The 23,746-nt window shown below is 44.1% G+C and overlaps 1 protein-coding gene and 1 pseudogene across 1 annotated transcript in view; one reads left to right on the forward strand and one right to left on the reverse strand.

Moving 5' to 3' along the window:
* Nucleotides 1–19,094, reverse strand: part of Pdzrn3 (PDZ domain containing ring finger 3) — a 244,735-nt gene extending 225,641 nt beyond the window's left edge. The window contains exons 1-2 of the mRNA XM_004629516.3: nt 18,245–19,094; nt 2,285–2,371 (exon numbers count right to left, since the gene is read on the reverse strand). Of these exons, the coding sequence (XP_004629573.1) occupies nt 2,285–2,371; nt 18,245–18,973 (816 nt within the window). The 5' untranslated portion in view covers nt 18,974–19,094. The remainder of the gene's footprint in view (nt 1–2,284; nt 2,372–18,244) is intronic.
* A 40-nt stretch (nt 19,095–19,134) lies between these two features.
* The window catches only part of LOC101578873, a 125,958-nt pseudogene continuing 121,346 nt past the window's right edge, over nt 19,135–23,746 (forward strand).

Genomic DNA, 23,746 nt, shown 5'->3' on the forward strand with positions numbered 1-23,746 from the left:
GATCTCAACCAACTGGGTAATGGGTAAAAATGAAAACTACGCCAACCTCACATGAGACTACAGCTTCCTAAGAATTCCATAGAGATAACAAGGGGAACACAAATATGTGAGTGCATTCCTTGGGTTCGGCAAAGTGAAAATGACAGCTGCCCCCACTCACCTATGCATTCATACATTAATGGCATAATTTAAAACGGTGTATGTGACAGATAACATTCATCATTTTAATGGCTACATATCACTTATAGCTAAGCTGTCATTTCTTATAATAAAACTTTTTTTTGTTTGCTTGTCTGTTTTTGACACTCTAGCTTTGGCTAAAAACTAAGCATATTCATAAATCTCTTCATAGCTAGGCACTGTGGTGCACACATGCAAACCCAGCACTTCAGGGGCTCAGGCAGGAAGATCTGGAGTTGAAGCTCAGCTTGGGTTTAACAAGATCCTGTTTTAAAAATAAAAATTAAAAGAGGGCTAGGATGTTGTTCAGCATGAAGGCCCTGGGTTTAATCTTTAGTATGACAGAGTCAATCAGCCTATTTCTTTGTGTCACTTCCTTTGCGTGAAGCCATGCTTTGGCTACTTATTATTCCTGCTAATTCAAATGCCCAACCCCATAACTGACTAGGCCTTTTAGGATCAAATCTGTCTTATTCTTTCAGCCTCTTTCTGACCACTTCTCTGTCCACCCCATTGACACAAATCACTCTATTTGTAGTCCCCCAAGTCCTCACTCTGTCCCTGGCACAGGCCTTGTAGGGACTACCAAAGCCCCCAACCTGGGTCTTATCCATTATTTTCAAGCTCAGTGTCTTTAAAAAAAGGCATGTGTACACAATGCACTGGTGCAAATGAAGAAACAAGTTAATTGTTTTCATAGTCCACTTTAATTTGTTTAAATTCCTCCTTTGCCTCTAACTCTTTTAAAATGCTCATACATTATCTCAGTAGTGAATATAGACAGGTATTTTGTACCTGTGTGTTCCCCATTTGTTTATAGTCAAGAGCATTCAACTATATACATACATGCACACATGCATGTGTGCACACGCACATACACACACACACACACACACACAATGCTATTCTGATCTAGCAAACTCTTACTCATCTTTACAATCTCAGCTCCAATGGCCTCTCTCTAGGATGCCTCATCCTCCAGTGCTGACTGCTTCCCCAAGACATCTCTAGCTGGATCTGGACACAGAGTAACACTCCAAGGAAGACAGTGCCATCCTCTCCAGTCTCAGTAGGCCCATTCAACCCCATCTGGATGTGAGCTGCATGAGGGCAGAGCACACTCGCCCTCCACCTGGAAGGCTGGTATCTTGTCACCCTGTAGTGCACTCATCAGATCTCCCCCTGATTTTCCTACCTTTCTGATGATGTCCTTGGCTTCTTGGAACCTCTCATATGCCATCTTCCATTTCCTTTCTTCATGGCATTTCTCCTAACCTACAGTTTCCATATTGATTTCTTTTCCAAAAGAACTTTTCCAAAGTTCCCACCAAGACATACATTCCCTGAGTGCAGTGACCCTAGCTCCCTGGTCTCTAGTAGACCCCTCAGCCACTAGCAAGCAACTCATATTAAGTACTTATTTGCTAAACAAATTAATTTTTTCTCCTTTCCTTTGACTGTGTTAAGGTAATAAATGAGGAAATGGTTAGATAAAGAACAGAGCAAGGGATTCCACACACTCAGCTAATCCCTTTTGAAAGGCAAGATCCTGAAACACACCCTTGCTAGTCCTCAGAGCCCTTTCTGCAGACTTTCTCAAAGCTCATTTGACAGACATGAAGTTGACCTCTTCTTTCTGAGGAGGGGTCGATGATGAATAGGGTGGCTGTAAAGCAGCAGTGGGAGGAAAATGTGAAGCAATCCAACCCAGATAGTAGGGCACTGTCCCTGACTAATGAAGAGTTGACAAACCTGAGGTCCAACTTCTACTCAGGTATCCTACACTCCAGCTCAGTTCAGAAGCGTGATTTGTACCTAGATCCATCTGCACACATCCCACACAACTTCAAGCAGCCCCATACTATACAATCCGGCATGCATCCCCAAAGATAACCTATTTGCGTAAGCTGCTGTATCACTAGGGCAATATTATTTTTAGCAACCACAACAATATTAAAATCCCTGAGTGAGGATATTAGGCAAATCATGTGCTAGTTACAGAGAGCAGAACAAGTCAGCAAGGACTTCATCCCTCACTCCTCAAACCTTCCCTCTCTTCCAGCTACCCAAATGAAAGGAAAACACATTTTAGCAATTAACATACCAGGCATGGCCGGCCACCAATAATATTGAATCCCAGGGAGCCAGAATCCCTACGCAGGACAAGGGTCAGGCTTTTAGTTTCTTCACCCTGCAAGGAACAAATGAGTTCAAATGTTTATTTGCAAACAGGAAGCCAGTGATAGTAATTATCTTTCTCTCAAAGTGGACTAGGGCATATCATTTCACAAATCCTTTATCTCTTGGGAAGTTTAACCCAGGAAATCTTTGGAACCCAATTGGAAATTCCATCCTATCTTTAGGAGCTTGCAAGTGTGTCTAGACACCATGTAGCCCCGGAATGACCACATAAGAATGTCTGGAGGTGTCCAGACATGCCTTGCTAGCATGTTCTATCAATGGCTCCCTGGACTGCAGAGTAGCTCTCTTTCAACTAGCCTACTGGACACTGGCCGTCTAGACAGCTACTTTCTGTTTTGCAACCATTGTGCATAGCTGCATTCATGCCATGTCTTGAAAGGTTCAAATGGCAATGGTCTCGGAAGTCTGAGGGTATGCACAACCCATCAATAGTCATCTCTGTTTGGGGGACTTGGAGAGAATCAGGGCAGGATAAGTCAGATGTACATACAAAGGAAAAGCAAAAAATCCTGAATTGTATGAGAAATGAGGAGGGGGCATGTTCACAAAGTCCTTACTGTCCAACTCATGTGAAACACACAGCTGTTTAACACAAAACACTGCTGAAGGCTGGTCAGCACGCAAACTCTTAAATTAAACAAGCAGAAGTCACCCAGGCAGGTCACACAGGCACAATCTTCAACAAGCTAAAGGGACAGAGATGCCAGGGCACCTCAACCAACACTCTCAAGTTAACCAACAGAGGAATAAAAATAGACTGAGCCTTATGTACACACTGTCACTCAATATCCTTTGACATAAACATTAAACTCACTAATACATCTCTGAGATGTTTCTAATTATGACTGACAGATGAAAACTCCACATGCACTGAGTAGAAACTTAACATTTGTTTCACTTATGGTTTCCATTAAAACATGGTATTATATAAAAGTGTTATTTAAAATATGAAATATTTCATAATAAGCTTGTTTTAATAACAACACTAGAAGCTTATTACAAAGGAGATTTTATTCTGTTATTACTCCCTAATCAAGCCTTTGTCTTCCACCTTATTTGGGGAAATAAATGGAAACATTTGAATGGCAGGAGCACAACAATCTGAATATAAACATACTGGTGAAGGAAGACCACCGTTGCTACCAGCAGCGACCCACAGGTTTTCAGGAACACTTCTCCTATTGTGACAGTCGTCAGTGTGTAGCTCTGGTTCCACATGGAGTGAGGAGAACTGTGCCCAACAACATCTCCCACCCAATGCAAAAATTATCAGTAATTACTGGGATGCATTGGAATAGAATTATCTCCCATTTTAAGTTCTTAGTAATGTTTGAAATCTTGACTACTTGGCATGTAGCCAAATTAAAAGCTTCACATGAACCTAAACATTGATAAAAATCCTCTAAAATAAAAAAAATTGACAGTTCGTCATTAGAAAAAAAGTCCATTTCTGATTAAGTAGGTGTTCTACTAGAACACCACAACATTCATTTCTGAAGGGGCCACATTCTCAATACACAGAACAATTTTAATACATGATAAAAGAGAAGTCAGTCCCCATCAGCCTACTGCATCTAACAAAACCCAACATGGCAGATTGTTTTATGGATTTCTTAAAAATATGTCCACTCCATAGCACCTCTATCTAAAGCACCTACACATGTTAATAATCTTTGTAATTAATCTGAGTAGTTATGAAGGCAATGATTTTCATTGCTGTAGCAGAATAAAAATTTAGAATTAGCATCATTTTGAGATGTAAAGAGAACTCTCTAAGTGAAACAATTTGCTGTATTTCTCCATTCTGGACACCAAAAAACTTTCTAAGTCCATTTCTTGTCTTTCTACCATAAAGGGGTGAAAAAGTTAGAAATACATGGGAATTGGAACAAATTATCTTACATATCTTACATGCCTGGCTTTCATAACTAATCAGTGGTAGAAACTGCACAGTTACATACTAATCTAAGGCAGATGGTTTTAGTCTGACAATCTCCAATGATGTACGAAGAAGAAGAATGTACAATCTAATGATCACAGAAATTAGTTTTAAATCTACTGTGTGATAGCCACTTAAAAAAAGGAAGAAATGAAAAAAGGAAAGATGTAGGAGAGAGTAAGAAAGAAAATTTTATCATATTGTATTACCAATGGTAAGCATTTACTGGTTGCTTTCTATGCTACAGAAACTATATTGAACACTTAAATTCTTTATTTCATTTATTAATCCAGGTGACCTTGTTGACACATTACTATCCTTTTGCTACATGTGGAAAACTGAGCAGAAGTGATTCAGAAAATTTTCGCACACCCCAAAGGCAGTAAAATGTTGGGTTGGTATTTATATCCACACCTTCCAATTCTAGGCCTTAATTACTCAATGCTACTCTCTTTTAAGTAGACTGCAGAAGGTAATTCTACATATATTAGCAACATTTCTCTATCTCAGATAGTTCTGTTGCTATAGTTCTCAAAATGAACTCATTTATAAGATTTCTTACCCAGAAGACCAAAGTCAAAGCAAAATTCCATTCTTCCACAGTGGTTGGGTTTTGGGAGGTAATCCTGGGAATCAAATTCAGGGAATCTCCATCACTGAAACTACATCCTCAGCCCTTTATATTTTTGTTAATTTTGCCACAAAGTCTTGGTAAAGTTAGAGCCTGAACTATCACTCTTGTAACCTCACCATCCACCTTCAGGGCTGAGATTAAAGGCTTGCAGCATTGAGCCTGGCTCCAAGAGTTAGAAAACTTTTAACATCCAAAAGATACCCACAGACATCCAATCTTGCCCTGGTCTCATAGATAGCTCTTGGGGGGCAAAAAAGACAATGCCTTCCTAAACACACCATCCCTCAGCCAAACAGAAGCTTGCAAGGCTCCTTTTTGAACAACCAATTGAAATGTACTCCTTACCACATGAAACTGCTTATTTTCTATAAACATCAAGACCCTGTCTGCTTAAACACTGGCTTGAGGTACACATATCTAGGTAGAACTGATTAATAGTAGTAAATTGATGTGGAGAAGAGTCACCACCAGATTCTGGGACAGACAGAATAAGAGAATTGTCCAGTGTGGGATGAACTCTTTTCAAATCTCCATCTCATTTCCAAAGGTCACATTCTCTCCTCTTACCAGGAGCTTGATTCTGTTATTTTCCTTCCACTCTACTCCGCAACAAGATTAAGTGCTTCAAAATTTTCAAAGAAAACTTCAATGGAGATTTTCAAACAATTGACCTCACACAACACGTCTAACACATTAACATTAAACTCTGATTAATCATTTAACTTGTTCCTGAGCACAAAATGCTTCTGGATAGACAGTACTAAAATATGATCTTCATTTGATTACAAATTCCACTGACTGAAGAGATGTAAAATGTGATGTGGTCACAAGCTGTCATGCAATGTGTTGACAGAGCTGTGGTAGCTCAGCTTAACTGTCAACCTGATTGGCTTGGAGGCTGCCCAGTGGATTACTACAGCACAATTCTGGTGTGCCTAGGTGGGCTAATGAAACACAATTTTGGGTATTATCTCTCCATTTCCAGCACTGCTCCCCTGCTCTGCATCCAAGCCACTATGAACTAAGCATCTCTATATTTTTTTGTAGCAGGGATAGAACTTAAGACCTTGTGCTTTCCAGGCAGGTGCTTATTCCTCTGAGCTATCTCCTCTAAGCATCTCTGTTCTGCCATAATGTTCCTGCTTTGAAATAAACCAGTCATGGACAGATTCTTCTGAAACTGTAGAATCTCTCCTCCTTTACATTGCGTATGTCATGAATTTTTTCCAACAATGGGAAAACTTGACCAATACAAATACTGTCTCTCACTTAAAGAACAATTTAACCAACATTGTTGTTTCTAGGTAGTTTATCATGACCCATGCCTCACAATTTTCTCCATGATTTGATGTAGTAAATCAAAGAGAGGGAAAGGCCCTACTTCATGTAAACAGCAGAACAGCTAAGGCGTCTGCCTTCTGAGGGAGGCACTGCATCAGGATCTGTACCTGGAGAAAGTGAGGCTCATGGCACATCATGCACTTGCTCAAGGTTACACAGTGACAGTGTCGAAGCCCACACTCATGTGAATCCAACATTCACGCTTCTTGTACAATGAAGGTAAGTGTTTACACCTTATTCTTAAATCCTACTTCCTCAAAAGAATGATTCTGGCATGAGGACTAGACAATAAAATAGCTATGTAACTAGAGTTTAAACAAGCATATTGGATTATATAATAATCACTGGAAAGATTAAAAGTATGTGTTATTGTCTGAAGAATATCCTGAGAGTATTATGCCCCTGCCAGGAATAGTAGAATAGCTAAGATTCTGGACTTTAGAATCAGCACAAGAGATCAGCCTCCTCATCTACAGAATAAGGTAACAGTCACGTCATCAGGTTTCTATGAACTATGGGCATGACATCCTCCTGAGAGTACATAAGTGCCTCTGTGGCCTGCCTGGTAATAATTGCTCAAAACAACCAGACCTAGAGCAGAGATGGACACAGCCTGGCATCCAGGCCATGAGGAGCTTCTACCACACAAACTTCTGCTCTGCAAAACGCAAGTAATGTCAAGTGGCTGATTCTGGACACACTTAGTCATTCTGAAGCAGGCTTGGGAGAGCTCAGAGTGAAGTAAATAAAGAGTGCTCTGTGGTGTGATCAGAAAGTACAATGAATATTTCAGTATTTTAAAAGTATTGCAGTAAAAAAAATATTGCCATGAATTCCCCTCAAAATGCTTCCAGAGAGAGGGTATTACAATATGCTTCTCCCTCCCTTTGAAAACATGTATTTCATTGTCCTTACCACCTTCTAAAGCAGTTCTGGAGGTCCTCTTTCCCGAGTGTCTTTAGTTGCACTGGTATGGCCGCCTCAATGTCCTAAATCAATTCAAAACATTTATCTTTTGTGGCTATTCTAACTTTGTGGAAGAGCCAGAAGTTACATGGTGCTAGAGCTGGTGAATGACATGTACAAAGAACTACTCTAATAGCCTTATGAGCCTGCCTAGCCTTTGGATGGCACTGGGCACAGCACTCGCTGCAGTCTTGATGACACCTTATAAAGTCACTCATAAGACTTCCAGAAGTGCTTCCGAACATGGCAAGAATGATGGGATAAGTATGTTCAAAATGAAGAGTTCTTTGAGGGAGATTATTGGCAATGCATCTTTTATTATAATACTTTAAAAAATTATTTTATTTTGAAGACTAAAAAACAAAAGCAAAAACAAATAAAGAAACAGGCCTGCCAAATAGCTCAGCAGACTAAAGTGCCTGCTTAGACAGGCACAGGGATGAGGGTTCAATCCCTGGAGTGCCATTCCAGCTCCGCCCCTGCGGTGCACTGAGACTGGGACTGAGACTGGGTGTGGCGGCGTGTGTCTATAATCCCAGGACTTGGGAGGCTGAAAACAGGAGGATCACTATGAGTCTGATCTGTGTAGTGAGACCTGTAGTTCCTGTAGTAAAATACATTTAAAAAAATAGCAGAAACAAAGACAGAAACAGGGTAACATACAATACATACTTTTTGAACTTTAAAAATTAACTGTTTATTTGAATTTCATCTTATATATACTATATCTCTTGGAATGTTGTAGGGACTGCTTGAGCAGTGGTAGGAGCTGGTAGATGGTCAGCAGGAGGAAAAAGACAAGGAGAGCATCCTTGTCTGACACTGGGCAGAGTAGGAAGCAGGTAAGACAGGCAGCTGGTGCAGATTTACAGGGCTGAGGGCCAGAAACACAGAATCAGGCACATGGCACACCCAGGCCTAGAGGGAGATGACCGTGGGAGCCAAGGGGATGTGAAACAGACGCTGGCTCACAACAGGATGGAGGAACAGCAAGTTCAATAAACTATGGAAATGCACAGTGGAGGCAGAAGAGCGCGAGAGTTCAGGAGCGCAGCATCCCTGGGGACTATGTGACATCTTACACTGCTCTCAGTTCTGCTAGTCAGTCACTCTTGATGGGAATGGCAGAGAATAAGGTGAAGAAAAGAAAAACAACAGCCACAAGGGGACATGAGGGACACCTTCTTGATATAGCTCTCCTTAGAGACAGCTCTGCTTCTCAGACAGCAGTTTTCTTTTCCCTTGTAGCCAGTTGCCAGGATACTGAGAAATTCTGAGAGCTTGGGTGGGACACAGAGATGGAAGATGGCTCACAGCCTGGAGTCCAGTAACACCACTATCTTCTTGTAGGTGGGCAGGGAGCACTGTGGGACTCTTGGCACCCAAACCCCTATCCCCAAGCCCAGTTTAAAGGGGGTAGCTGGATATCCAGCGCGATGCAGGTCTCCTTGGGAGAAGCCTGGGTCTTCTGGGTTGGGAAAGAACAGAAATGGATGGACCTTGGAAAAGGAGTTCTGGACATTAAGACCTAAGCAATGACACAAACCACCCAAAGCACCAGAGCCAACAAATTACAAGCAGAAATGGATGCTCACTTGTCAGACACAAGCAACTGATTTTGTTTAAAATAAGCTTTGCTATCATATGAATATGTACAGCAAAGTATGGGATTGCTGTGAAAATTACCTGAACCATTATCTGCTCAGCTTTCAACTCAGGTTCTAATAGTTTAAGAATGCATCTCAGGGTTGTGGGGAGAAATTCGCAGTAAAAAAAAAATCAGATACTGAATATACAATTATCCCCAGGTTAGCATTTCACATAACTTTCACTCAAGGATGGATCATATGTATCACCTGGTGTCATCACAGCCATCTGAATGTAAGTGTACTTTCTGGTATCTGTACTATGACAAAATTACCTAACAATGCTTTTCTTAGAACACATCCCTGTGGTTGACTATCAAAAAACAAACAAACAAACAAACAAACAAACAAACCAACCCCCACCTGATGAGGGCTACTTTTAATTCTGTTCTTAGGCATCTAAGAATGTGAATCTCAGACAGGCAAAGTCCCTTTTCATTTCAGCATTACTCTGTCACCATTCTCCCAAAACCAACCTGGCCCAGAAGCCCCAGACAGGTGCTATCTTCTAAGTAATGTGGCCAGTCCCGGATCCTCCCGAGCCATCTGCACTGAGGGCTCTCTCTAAAACTCTTTGCATCAGTGACGGGTGTCTCCCAGTGCTTGATGCCATAGGCTCACAAGGAGCACTAGTTACACTGGAGGGCTGCCCAGGGCATTGGGCAGCATGGAACTCACTGCCCACTAGTATGTGTGCATGGTGCCAAGACACCTCTCAGCCTGGGATTAGGCAAAGCTCCCCGATACCCACACAGCTGGGAAACAGCTTTGTCTGTTGACTAGTGACATGAAAGCACTGTATATTTGGCTGTCTCCAGGCAAAAATGCAGAGGGGTGGGGGCTGGGGGACCAGGAGGGAGAGCAGGCTGCCAGGAATTATGCACTGAAGAGCTGAGGATGTCTTCACTCCCTACACTCAATGCTTTTGTCCCCTTTGTAGTTCCAACTTTGTAATTTTTAATGAAGTAGTGCAGACTAGGCGCTTCCTGTAATTCAAACTTCAGTTCTAAAGAAAGGATTCTTCTGGGAAGAACAGAAGGGGAAACCGTTGGAGCTTAAGAGTAGAGATGGTTATGAGTATTTCCTGCAAAATAAGTTGAAACTGGATGTAGGTTATGCATCAACATGATGAATTTCTCATCAAAACAGGTGTATAGGCACCTGACACAAAGGGAATGGCAGAAACGAGACGAAGGACATGAAGAAATAAAAAGTACAAAGAAACAGCTTTTTTGAAGTCACAATATCTGTAGAAGAGTATATACACATGTATAAGCCAAGTAAGACATTTTTGGAAAACATTATTAGTGACAAAAATTTTCAGTATTCCCATAGATATTAAACATGCATTTGCTACTATATTTAAACCTAAGAAATTGCTGAATGTTAGTTTTTCTATTTCCATGAGATTGATTTCAAATCCTGTCTTTATTTTCTCATTGATTCACTGGCTTTATAGGTGAATAAGCATAAGCAATACTTCACCTACACAGCCAAATACAAGGGGAATTATCACCATTACACTTTAAGGTGCTTGAGAATCTTGCCGCATCCACTTGATAGCCAGGGTGCACACTATGGTGTGGGGATGTCTACGTCCCTGAGAAATACGTGATGCCTCTGACATGCAATCAGGATTTAGTGATCTTCCAAGAGGGGACCACGAGAGACTCTTTATCCCTTGCACTGTATGAAGACAGGAGAAGATAACTGTCTAAGAACTGCAAAGTGCGGCCACATGCGACATCGAATGTTCTAGCACCACGATCCTGGGCATCTCAACCTCCAGGTCCTGTGAGAAATAAATTCTTTTGTATTGAAGATACCCAGCACATGTTATTTTTGCTATAGCAGCTCTAACAGACAACCCAAAGTTTATGTGTTGTTTTCAGGACCTCAGTTATGGTATTTAGAGTTTTTGAAATTTAAACATCCAGCTACACAACTTGAATCATTTTCTTCCCCAAATTACAAAGACAGTGCAAGCTACTCAGATATAAAACTCTAAATTTTTGCTTACAGGAAGGTAGGCACTTTGCCTGGCACCTGGGACAAACATACACTCTAATCTTACCACCACTGCACATTCAATTCCTCCCTTACATCTTTAGCCAGAGTTGCCAGTAAGAACTGATTTAAATCTCTTATACATTCTCTACCATAGAAAGTGTCACAGGACAGGTAAACAGAGAATCAGTCACTAAAGGGCAGCATAGGGCTCAAAATGAAATTATTTATCTTTGAGTAAAAAAATCTTTTTTTTCACTATAATGTCCACTTCAAATTTCTAATGTTTTTCTACAACGCTGAAATCTTACAGGTGCTTGACACTTCAAAGATGTTTTGACACACACTTGATAAATCTTACTATGCCCTCGAGGTACACACACTTCCTCTAATAGCAAAATGTCAGTAGGCATAGCACCATCCCATTTACAGCTGAGACTATTAAGGCTTAGTGGAGGTTTGCAGGTCCTTCTAGAGTCTCTCCCCAACAGGGAAGGAGCACATCAATTCCTGTATTGTCAAGTCTAGCCATACACAAGCTCTACACAGGATACTCTGGACATTGCCCACTAATCTACATGGCCTTTTGAGACTTCATCCTTCTCCTGATCTACATGTAGCAAAGACAAGGAACATCTAAAAACAGCTGTTAAGCAAAATTGCTGGGTGACCTCCCTGCCCAGGATTCGTTTCTGCACATATATTCCCCCTTCCTTTGGATGGAGTGGCTGCAGGGCCTGCTCACAGGAAAGCTACATGGTGTCTGCCCTTTTATTTCCCCATAATTATCCATAGGGAGCAGGCGAGAAAGACGGCTGTATAGTCCATCTGTTAGTTATTTTCTTTATAAGAGTAATTATTATGTTACACCACTTCCCTTTCTTATTGAAACTGGCTTATTAGGGTACCAGTACTCAAGGGGAGACAGTGGCCAATGCACAAGTAAGAGCCAGGATGAGCACAAAACAGGAAGAGGCACAAATGGTCAAAGGCACAAGTGGATGTCTTTTTGGTCCTATGGGTACAGCTACTAAGTGTCAGTTGTATCTACCACAGCACCTGGCACTTCAGATAGAAGAGTGTATGGAACACATTTGGAAGGATTTTACTTAATCTTTACCATTAACCACTCTTAAAATAAGATAAATACCAAAAGACACAGGCATACAGGAGACCATCTCTTTATTCCTTTTTACTTGTTTAAATCTTGTTTATAAGCAGGATCTGTCTTGTTTTTATGTTCCATGTGCTTTACCCTGGACCTATAAAAATGGGAGTAATGGTACAGGACAAACATATTTCATTGCCATGGATGGGAGACCAATAGACAAACTAACATGAGCCAGAGAAGCATGCTGGGAAAGTTACTTAACTTCCTGAGCTTCCATACATCCATCAGCAATATAAAGAAAATGGTCATGGGTAGAATACCCACTTCTCACTTCTGTCTGAGGATGAAGAATACACTCACACCTCCAACTCACATGGTGCTTGACATAGATAACATCTTTTTGGAAGCCTACATAACACTTCACTAGGGGTAAAAAAATGCTTTTCTTTGTTTGGTGACAGTTATAAGCTTGAAGTTGAGTAACTATGGGCTCTAACCCCAACTACACACTCATAAATTAAACTTCTGGCCTTATTGAAGCTGCTTTATGATGTTTTATAATCTGTCTGTCCTACCAAAATGAGGAGACAGAACAAGAAAAGGAAAAGTAGAAGGCAATGGAAAGGTGATGGAAAAGGAGGAAAGGAAGGAATAAAGGAAGGGAGAGAGGGAAAACCTTGTTATGGTCTACTTAACAAGGGAGGAGGAGAAGGTAATTCATGGACATGCATAGAGCACCTGAAATGTATGGCAGCCAATGGAACACAATATCTCTTTGCTTTCCTCTAAAATCCTTGGTCTATAGTCTAAAGTACAATTGCTTTATAAATAGGTTAATACCCGTTGAACATTTTTACACTGAGGCAAGCATCACTTTGAAAATGGAAATAATGACTTACAGCTAAATCTCAACAAGATGTGCAATATGAATTGCACAGTTATGCTCAGTTAACCCAGTGTAGCTGGATAATGTATTTGTTCACCAAGTCCTAATTTTCTTTATAGATCACTGAAATGGAGTAGAAGCGACAGCCTACCATTTTTTCAACCTGACTAGGCTGTTCTGTTAAATACAGTATGGAATGGCTATTTGCTCAAGCTTGTCAGAAACAAAATCCACTGGATGGTAAACACTCTGATAGATATATTTCAAAGCCTTCTGACATCTGGAACACCTTTTGATACAATTGTCTATTAAATTCATTTATCTCCAGTTCTAAAATGGACAAAATAGTTTTCGGATTTGAGGCTTTATACAACTTGATCTGGGTGGATCCAATGGAAGAAAAATGATGCCTCCCAAAACCTGGAAACAATTTTGTTAATGGGGGGAGTGGTGTCAAAGAAAAACTCATTTTTTATAAACACAAGTCTACTCTTGGTTAGCAACCTGAAAAGTTCTGACAGCTGACAAGACAGCTTTTTCAGTCCTGAATTCATCCATAGAACAGGTATCATGAGCTTACAGTGCACATGACAATGGATCTGGGGCAGGGGACACATTCCTGAAAGCAGACTTTTGTAACTGTTCAGTTGCAGCTGCGATGCATACAGGAAGGGGTTGGGATACTGCACATGAGGGAGAATCTTACAGCACCAGACACTGTCTGTGAGATCAGAGAAACATAGCTTCCTGGAGACAGGGAGCTGACATGCAAAGCAGAGAATGAAAAGTAATCTACTCAGGATCAAACTAAGTTCTGAAAGAAAGGCCAGGCATAGGAAGGGCAGAAGATCTCCAGGTTACTTGAGGAAGAACATATGAATAGGCTGTGCCAAGGCTCATGGGTATGACAGGACTTTGGGGAATAGTCATGGAAGTCTAGGGAGCAGTAAATTGGGAAGAATAGAAATGAAGGGGAGAAAACAAACAGAGGTCAGCAAAACCCAGACCATGATGGGCCTTAAAGTCATCCAAGGGAGCAGAAGGTAGAGAAGGTTTTAGAAGGCAGATTGAGAATCAGATTTATATTTCTAAGAGATTAGGTTATGCCAGGTAAAGACTGAATTACAGGGGAACAAAAAGATATGTGGAAAGAACAGTTGTGGTCCTGACAGAGATGATGGTAGCTAAGAAAAATGACATTTTTGTCCCCCAGTGTACATTAGAAAAGACTTGAAGTTTGACTATCACACTTTGGGAAGTGCTACCCTTCCAAGTACACAGATGCCAGGGATTTTTTTTAAAAAATGTATTTGGTGCAGGGTCTCACTAAGCAGCTCAGACTCCTATAGTTATCCTCCTGTTTCAGTCTCCCCAGCGCCGGGATTACAGGGGTGCTCCACCACGCCCGGTCTTGGTGGCCAGCTCAGCATGCCCTGGGGTGGGGCCAGAATGGCAGTGGTGGATCGAACCCAAGTCCTTGTACTTGCTTAAGCAGGCACCTAAACCGCTGAGCTATCTCTGTGGCCCTGCCAGGGATGTTTTGACACATCTTACAGTACACAGAGCCATTGCCCCGTAAGCCTCCCCCTCTCCCCTGCAACAAATATACACACAAGAATCACCCATTCCAAACTGTTAACTGTCGAGGCTAAGGAATCCTGGTTTACACCCGGGTGATCATTTGAAAAAGCAGGAAAGCAATGAATAGATTCATGAAGCACTTAGAAGGTAAAATCTGCTAGACATAATGACAGACTTATGTGGGGGTCTAGGACCAAAAGTATGAATCTAGAGTTTCTCAATAACTCCATAGTAGATTTCACAAGAAAGTTTCCTTTCCTTTAAAACACAAACAACACTTTTGTTCTGAAACGCTTTTGCCCCTAGATCCAGGTTAAGTTAGGATGGGAAACTGAGGCTGGAAGTGCGACTCCTCCCCATAGTGCAGTGTGGTCTTCCATGTCTGCTGCAGCCTAGGGGTGGCCCCAGGCAGGGCACAGTTACCTTTAGAGAAAACAGTCAACTATAAATGCTTGTGACTGGTTGCGAGACACTGAAATGTTTTAAAAGGAGTGTTCAGAGAAATATCAGAGAGCTGGGAGGCAGTTTTGTGGTGGAACGCTTGCCTAGTACTTGCAAGGGCCTCTGTCTATTGCCAGCACAAGTAAACAAATAAACAGACAGACCACAACCAGTAAGATCGCCAGTGTGTGGTAAAGATCAATGCATGTTTAGTCTATGTCTATACTTGAACTCTTAACTCAGCAGCTACTCAAAGGACTCACAAATGGTCTTTATTAAAAATGCAGCATCTCAGGCTTCTGACTAGCCCTAGTGGGGACCACAATCTTCAGGATTGATATTCAGGAGTATGTGTGTGTGTGCGCACGTGCTTGTGTGTGTGTTTTGAGTTTTTGTTTTAAACAAGCTCTCCAGTGACTCCATGCATACTTAAGTTAAAGAAGCCCCGATTTACCTCACATTTTGTACAGGAAACAATGTATACACAAGCACAGTACTGTCAAACCCTAGGCGTTCAGCAGGTGTCAAGAAAACTGACACCAAAGATAACTTGAAAAATGTCAAATCATTTATAGAACAAGCGTTAGGCTCTAGATCTGGTATTAAAATTCTTCTGAAGTGTTTCTTATCTACTTCAGCTTGTAATAGAGGAGCAAACATTAGCTGTGAGAAAAAAATGAAATAAAAATGTTGTAAATGAGAGCTTCCAGGTGATTTAAATCCTTCTGCTTTTTAGAGGAGAATGATCAGAATAAGCAGCAGGAGCAGAAAGTGGCCCTATGAAATAAAGAAGTTCTAACACAGCTTCCAATGGGAGGAGATTTTATGGCTGAGGCAGAGACAGCACAGCACTCAGCAAGGGACACAGAAGGTTAACTTCGGGACACAAGGAGAAAGCTTCCCCAAGGCCTCAGCTGAGGCCTGCCAGGCCTGAGGCCAGAGAAGCCTTTTAGGGGACCTTTCAGGCCAGGCCATCGCTGGCTGTCTCCAAGGCTGGCAGTGAGGCCCCTGAATGTCTACAGCAGGGCTCCCACTTCGGAATGCAATTTTCCCTGTACACTCAAAATCAACATCTTGGCTGCAAGCTTAAAACCCTTATCTCTCCCATGTACCCACCAACTTCAAAAACATCCACAGTTTTGATTCAAGTTTCATATTTTTGATTCTGAGAGAGCACTTTATCCAAACACTCCAGAAGGAAAACAGAAAGGCAAGAAGGAATAATAAACCAGCTCAACAATGAATGATGCACAAACTTTGAGGGAGTGAATAGCTTATTTATAAACACAAATCACTTTCAAAATGACGCAGGAAGTACAGATGACAGCATAAACAGGAGAAAGCTCAGGGAACTCTTTTGCCTCAAACCTGGCGCCTGACTGAAAACCAAGCTCTACCCTCTGTTGTGGTGACTCACAGACTCACACCAATGTTCTGTGTGCCTGTGCGGTCCTGGGTGAGCTGAGGAGCTGTAAATATTTGCCCTTCGCCCAGAGCTGGCCAGCTGCTGAGGCTGCAGCTGACAGACAGGCCAGGGGCCAGGAAGGGGGGTGTCAGAAAACTTGCAGGCCTGTTGTGCATGTATGGGAGAGAAGGGCTGGTGGAGGGGAGGGGGAAGCGAAGCAGACACAGGCCCCTGGGGTCCCCCTGGGTAAATATGTTCCCCTCTCTTCCAGGCCATCTGGAGCAGACAACCAGAGTGCCAAGAGCCATGGGCCCTCCACAGAAAGGCAGAAGCACTCAGCTGTTGAAAATATGGCTCTTGCGATCAGAGAAACCAGAGGTTCTCAACCTGGACAATGCTGTCCCCAGATGACACTTGACACCATCTGGAGACATTTTGCTTGTCTTGATTTGAAAGGGAGAGCTCCTGGTATTCAGCGAGTCATGGCTAGGGGTTCTGCTAAGTGCACAGGGCAGTACCAGACTACAAGAAATTATACAGCCCCAAATGTCATCCCATTCCAGCATGGACAGAGCAGAAGCACAACCTGAATCCAGAGCTTAGCCCCAAGTCCTTGACTGAGTTTGGACAAGTTACATAACCTCTGAGTCAGTTCTCCTCATCTGGAAGGATTAAATAGGTAATACATGCAGTGCTTCCCACAGTTGCTGGCACTTAATGAACGCTGAGTAACCCGCTTTCATGACTTTACTGACAGACAACATGACGGTGGACTTAGCTCGGGTTCCACAGATGGGTACACTGGTCAAAACTCAACTGTGGCACTTGAAACTGTGACCCAGGCACAAGACCCCCACAAACCTCTGTCTTTGCAGCCACAAAATGGGAAGCACCACACCTATCTTCTTCAGTGCAAAAGAAAATGACTGGGAAGAGCTGACCACAGGGAACAAAGCAAACACTCACTCACAGAGGGAGGCTGTTACCCTTAATTACACCAAGCAGCACTAGGGGATGGGCTCAGGAGATGTTAAAAATAACTGCAGGTGACATGTGTTGAGCATTTGCTTGCTGTCAGGCACAGTGCCAGAGCTTAGGATAAATCCTCTCCCTGAAAGAAACCATCAACTTTTACATGGCGGGAAACTGAGGCACCTGTGGAGGTCATGCCACAAAGTCACCCAGCTGCTCAGCAATTTGAAAATAGTTGTTTCTCCCAAAGACTCGGGCTTTTTGCTCTTGTTGAGGGCAGGAAGGACCCTCTAATGCTTCCTGAGACCCCCAGTTGAAAAGCTCACAGGGTGCCTGGCTATGTTTTACTCTTTCCTGTCTCTAGGACCCCTGTTCCAGCTTGGAAAAGTTAAGCAGCTCGCTCAAGGTCAGACAGTGCCAGGGCGCAAAGCCCACGTCTGAATGCAGTTGATTTATACCAGAGGCCTCGCTATTGGCCTCCTCCTTCTCCACATGTTCTGCACTGGTTCTGGGTTCTCTCTTCATTCTGGACCTGCGGAGGGTGATGGCCACAGTTCACATCGCGATGTGTCATATCTGTAAGGACTAGGGTTTCCTGCCTTAAGAGAGTGACTTTCCTGATATCACCCACATGCACTACGCAGCACTGTCACAACAGTTATGCCTCCAGAGCTCCGCTTTTCTTGCTCACCCTACATTCAAATGAAGGCTTCTTTAGTCTTTGGAGACGCACGAAATGCATGGGCTTGTAGGGACCAGTCACTGAGCTTAGGTTCCAAGACCAGCATGTGGTAATTTGGTAGACAAGCACTGGAAGAGTAGGACAGCAGGAATGCTCCTGGGAACTGGCATTCCAGTGCTCCAAAGGCCAGGGCGGCCTGAGTCATCAGGGGACCTAGTAGGGGATCTCTGCTGTCAGCAGCAAACGCCTACCTTGCCACCGCCGGGTGCCTGGCTGGCCACGCAGCGGCTGAGCGAGTCGAGGCGTGCGCTGTACTCGGTGAACTTCTTCTGGTAGCGCAGCGCGGTCATCTGCAGTTCGAGCTGTGCGGCCGCCAGCTGCGCCACCAGCGACTTCTCGCGCTTGCCCGCGCGCAACGCCTCCTTCTTGAGCGCCTTGTGCAGCGCGCCCAGGCGGGCCTGCAGCGCGCCGTTGTGCGCCCGCAACGCCCTCGCGCAGCAGTGGCCTCCCGCGCGCTGCTCGCCGTGTGTCAGGGGCAGCCCGCAGCCCTCCTGGCAGCGGCCGACGGGCCGCGCGTCGCACGCGTCGCGCATGTGTGCGTCCACGTCGCGCCGCAGCAGCACCTGGCCGCAGCCCGCGTGGCGGCAGCGCGCCGGCGCGAAGTCGCAGCGCTCGAGGTGCTCCGGCAACTCCTGCAGCTTGACCACCCGGCCACAGCCGCGCGCCGCATGCGCGCACTTGATGTCCAGCTTGAGGATGAGGCGCTTGAGCGGCAGGACATGGTTGAGCTCTTTAGCAGACAGGCGGCCGCGGCAGCGCGCCGGGCAGCTGCCCTCCTGCACCACCCAGGGCAGGACGCAGCCGGCGCAGAAGACGTGGCCGCACGGGGTGGTCAGCGGGTCCTCCAGGACCTTGTGGCAGAGCGCACACTTCAGGTCCGGGTCCACGTCGCCGTCGAAGCGGTCCAGCTCGAAGCCCATGTTGGCGGCCGGGGCCCGGGGTCGCCGCCCGGGCGGCCGGCCGCCCCCGCCCTCGCCCTCCCTCCCTGTGAGGCGGCCCAGACACGCCGGCTGCGCCGCCCGCCTGCTCTCCGGCTCGCTCTCCCCGGACTGAGCCTAATTGCTCCAGACTTCCTCGGAAAATGCCCGAGGAATTGGACTCCTCCGGCCGTATTTGCGGGAACGCGAGCGCACGCAATCCCGCCTCAGCGGCCTTCCGTTCCCGTCCTACCAAAGAGGACAGGTCAAGAGGCAGATGACGTCAGGGAGACCCTGAGGCTCGCGGAGCAGGACTGGCCTGCCCGCCGGGACGGCCGCCTGACACCTCTCGGATGTCGTGATTTGTTCTGCGCTGGAGTTTTCACTCTAGGCGATGAACAGCTCACCGACTTGGCAGCCAAGACTTGGACTGTCCTCAAGACAAGTATTCCTGGAGCCCCTTCTGTAGCAGATCAAGATTTTTTATTCTCCTCGCCTTTCTCTTGTTTTGCGGACTGATTGCAGAGAGCGTAAAATCTTGTGGGATTCGCTATGTCTGCAATTACGGTCTTTAATTATTTATTTCATTCCAGGGAAAGTTACAGAGCCTGCCGCTCCGCTGAAACTTCAGTTCTGAGCTGAGGTTCTGTGAACCTCGGGGTTGAGCGGGCAGTGCTTTCCAGATGGCGTGGGGGTGCGAGTCTGCGTAGTCCAGTTTGCAGTCACTAGCTATCCTGTCCACTTCAGCGACCACCTCCCAGGAGGCTGCGATGCAGCGCCGCAGGCGCTTCTCAATTAGGCCCTTTCCCAATCTTCTGTACAGTGTTGTGAAAGCGCATTAGCTCCATTTGAAAAGAATTTCTCCCCTGATTACAAAAGTGACGTCCGCCTAACCATGAGAGCTGCAGAAACGTGGAGTGGGAAGTCCACGTTAACACTCCTAACTCCCAGGATCACACACCACGGCATTCCTTAGAGTTCCTTCTCTTTTTACCCCATTTTGTTTTGTGCATTTTGTTTTATCTCGATCTTCCCAATGGGGAAACTCAAGCTGGGTGAAAGCAACGAATTATCTCACAGAGTGCTGTAGACCAGTGGCCTTAGATTTTAAGGTGTTCGCTGATTCTGACCTGGTGGGTCTGAACCTGAATATGAGTCAAGCGCTCCACATGCGCTTGACTCCGAGTTGAAGATTTAGGGTTTGAGTGAACCATACAGTCTGCAGATGTCTACTCGACTGGAAAACTCTGGCCGTCCTTAGATCTGGAATTTTTTCTTCTACTCCAGGGCAACTCTTCAAGCAGTACAGCGAGTCTGATTGTGTAGTTAGTTGTCAGCCACGATTGTGAGTGTTCAGATCCTTTCTGGATCCAACCTAAGTGGAAAGTTCATAGCATCATCTATGCATTTGGTTAAAAACATTTTTTTTTTTTACCTTCCAAGGCTGTAGACATTCCTAAGAAACACACAGTCAGCTTTGGTGAGAGGGAAATCAAGTTGTGGAATTTTCATGTGGAATCTGCTGCCAGATTCTCCGTGAAGCTGGAAAGCTGTAGCTCAGTGTTCAGTTGCTCTGGGGAGGAGCTTGGAACAAGTAAGATGACAGCATCTATTTTGTCTAATTACTTTTACTTCTCCCTTTTACATGGCTATGAAAGACCCATGACCTCCTGTATTGAACTGCTTCAGTGGAGTGAAAGAATTGCCTTGATGTTCATAAGGGTTCCTTGTTTTGTACTGACCTTTGAAAAGTTGTCACTCACTAGATTTTGTTCAGCACATGGCTGAGATCACCAGACTGTTCTTTCATCAGTGTTGGTGGTGTTTGTTGTATATGATAGAGACTTTTTAATTGCTTTAATCAATTAGTGCATTTCTTTGATAGGCTCCCATGTGGGTGGAATATTATTGACCTTTGTTCAGATAAACTGGTGCCAGGGAATCCTCCATCAGAGTATTTATGAAGCTACTCAGTCACAGGCTCTCAGATGATGGGTAGGAAACAGATTCTTTCAACAAAGGTGTGTGGGCTTGTCAGTTTCACAGACTAGGCTAGTGTCAACAAGGTGATAATCTTCAAACCAAACTGGTTTTGAGAAACAGGGAAAGCTCTGTTATACACTGTAAATGGCAAATTCATATTCACTGGGATGTGCTCCTCTTCCAAGTTGCCCCGTCACCCCTTGTGGGGCCCTCAAGGGAAGGACTGAGGTGGTAAGTAAAGGGCAGCAGCCCAGTCCACCGAGATGCTATTGCCTGTTGTCACTTGACGTTTTGAGGCAAAAGGAAAGTCTTCTCCATCACTCTCAGTAATAAATATTTATATTAAAATTGTTGGATGTCAGCCGAAGCTTCTAGAATGTCAGAGCTGAAGGGGGACCAAACATACTATTCCATCACTGAATTTAACAGAGGAGGGGAACTAAGAGCCAATAGTATTTAAAAGAAGAAAAACAGGTGAGTTTCTCAAGGGTAGCACTGGTGATATTTTCATATGGTGTGGGCATGTTGAGCAGCATTCATGATTAGGTTCACTCGCTATAAAAGCACCTCTTCCACCTCCCTAGTTGTAACATCTAGATATTGTCAGTGTGTGCTGTAGGCAAAAGTACCCTACAGCAAAGAAAGAGAACCACAATTTTCTTAGGGCAACCTTGGATGTATTGCTGAAGTGCAAGTCTGCTAGTAGCCCACATCTTTTGCTGGTTATAGAGTAGCCTGTGGAAGGCAGTGGGACAGTGAGAGCACAGTACGGCAGGCCCGAGAGGAAAAGCTGGTGCTACCAGGTTAGAGGCATCTGAGTGTTTATGTATGGATAGAATCCTTGTGACAGCTGGATTGGTCACATTGCAAATGGTGTTTTATCATTTACCATTTTTTATAGCCACCCCTCTGCCATCATCCCTTTTAAAATTATCAGATTCTATAGCACTTTTAGAGGATGGGCATTGGGGATTGGACTCTGGCCCTGGCATATTCTAGCAAGCACTCTACCAGTGAGCTGCATTCCTATCTTTTTGTATTTTTTATTTTATTTTTATTTTTTTTTTTGTATTTAGGACAGGGTCTACAAGGTCTAGAGGGTCTTACTACTAGATCGGACTTGTAGTGATCTGCCTGTTTACAGCCTCCCAAGTGCTGGGATTACAGGTGCATGCCATCATGCTCAGTCTCATTGGCCATCTCAGCATGCCCCGGGGGCAGGGCCAGCAAGGCAGGCCTGGGAATCAAACTCCAGGCCCCTGCATCTGCCTAAGCAGGTACTTTAACCCACTGAGCTATTTGGCTGGCCCTTTTTTGTAAAATTTTAATACAGGATCTCACTAAGTTTTGCAGGCTCTTCTCAAATACATGATCTTCTTGCTTCATCCTCCTAATAGCTGGGTTTGCAGGTGGAGATTTTGAAGACTTGAGTAAATCGAACTTGGCTGTTACAGCAGGGGTACTGGACAGAACAGGAAGAACTGGGAAGGTGTTTCTTCCATATTTGTGCAAACATCTGGTTCTGCACATTGCTGAGGTCTTCTTTGACTCTCCAGATGGAATTTGGTTTCAGAACCTTGCACACATACCCTTGTATAATGCTTGTCACAATTAAAAGGCCTCAATTTATCTTATAGTTGTTTAGTAACTACTGTATGCTAGGCAGGGGTTTTTTATCCTAGGGCTACAGAGGTGGCTATAGGGCAGGGCTATCCCTGCCCTGTTAAGCCTTTATGCCACAGTATGGAGAAGCAAGTATCAATAGTCATATAACAAGTGGGATCATTATTGAGTAAGTTCAGTGAAGCAGTGCTACTCTGACTGTCAAAGGATCAGAAGCATGGACATAAGAGGGGAGCTGGTTGGAAAGGCAGACTCTCAGACCCCACCTCAGCCCTGCTGGACCACAATCTGCATTTTTAGCAAGATCCTTAAATGATTTAGTGCTCTTAAAGTGGAGAAGTACTGCTTGAAAGATCAGAAAGCAAGCTGATGTGCTAGAGAGAAATCTAAGACCACTTCACATAGGAGGGAAACTTGTGGCTGTTGGGAAGGGGAAGGCATGCCAGCAGTTCTAGCTCCAGGCACAACAGCCGGAAATACTGAGGTCCAGAGGGAGCCAAGCACTTGGTTTGTGAGAGAAGAATGCCTAGGAGTTGGAGCAGAATTAACAGCAAGAGAACACTACACATAGGGACAGGTGGCAGAGATGAAGCACATACAGCTTTTGAGGCAGGCCCAGGAAGGAGTCTGAACTGACTCTCAAAGCTGGATGGCCCTGCAGAGTTCTGTAGGTGAATCAGCATCTAGTTTCCATGCTGCACCCTACACTCAGTTGTAGAATAAGGAATCATGTCCTCCTTCCATTGCCATGCTTAACAATGAATAGATGCTTAATAAATATCAGCCAGTTAACCTCTCTCTTCATGATCCTTGTGAGTGCCTACTCCTAGGAGCCAATGGACAGGTTTGGTGCCACTATCATGAGATACACTGAGTGTATTAAGTAGGCCTTTGTGGCCTACTTCATCTATATCCCTATTTAGAACATTATTAATATAATGAAATCTTTTCTGATTTCTGAACTATTAACTCCTGCATGAGCAACTAGATCACTATCTGGTTATGAGGTGGCAGGTTTTGTACAGAAAATTGTACATGTGTACGCACACATATGTGCATGTCAATATTTATGCATCCATAAACATGCATACATATAAGCATAGAAACTTAGATGTAGGAGAAAAGGGTTAAATTTAGTTCAATATAGTAGAATATCCACATAATCATAGA

The sequence above is a fragment of the Octodon degus genome, unplaced genomic scaffold (genome assembly GCF_000260255.1).
Source record: "Octodon degus isolate 3935 unplaced genomic scaffold, OctDeg1.0 scaffold00030, whole genome shotgun sequence".
Classification (NCBI taxonomy): domain Eukaryota; kingdom Metazoa; phylum Chordata; class Mammalia; order Rodentia; family Octodontidae; genus Octodon; species Octodon degus.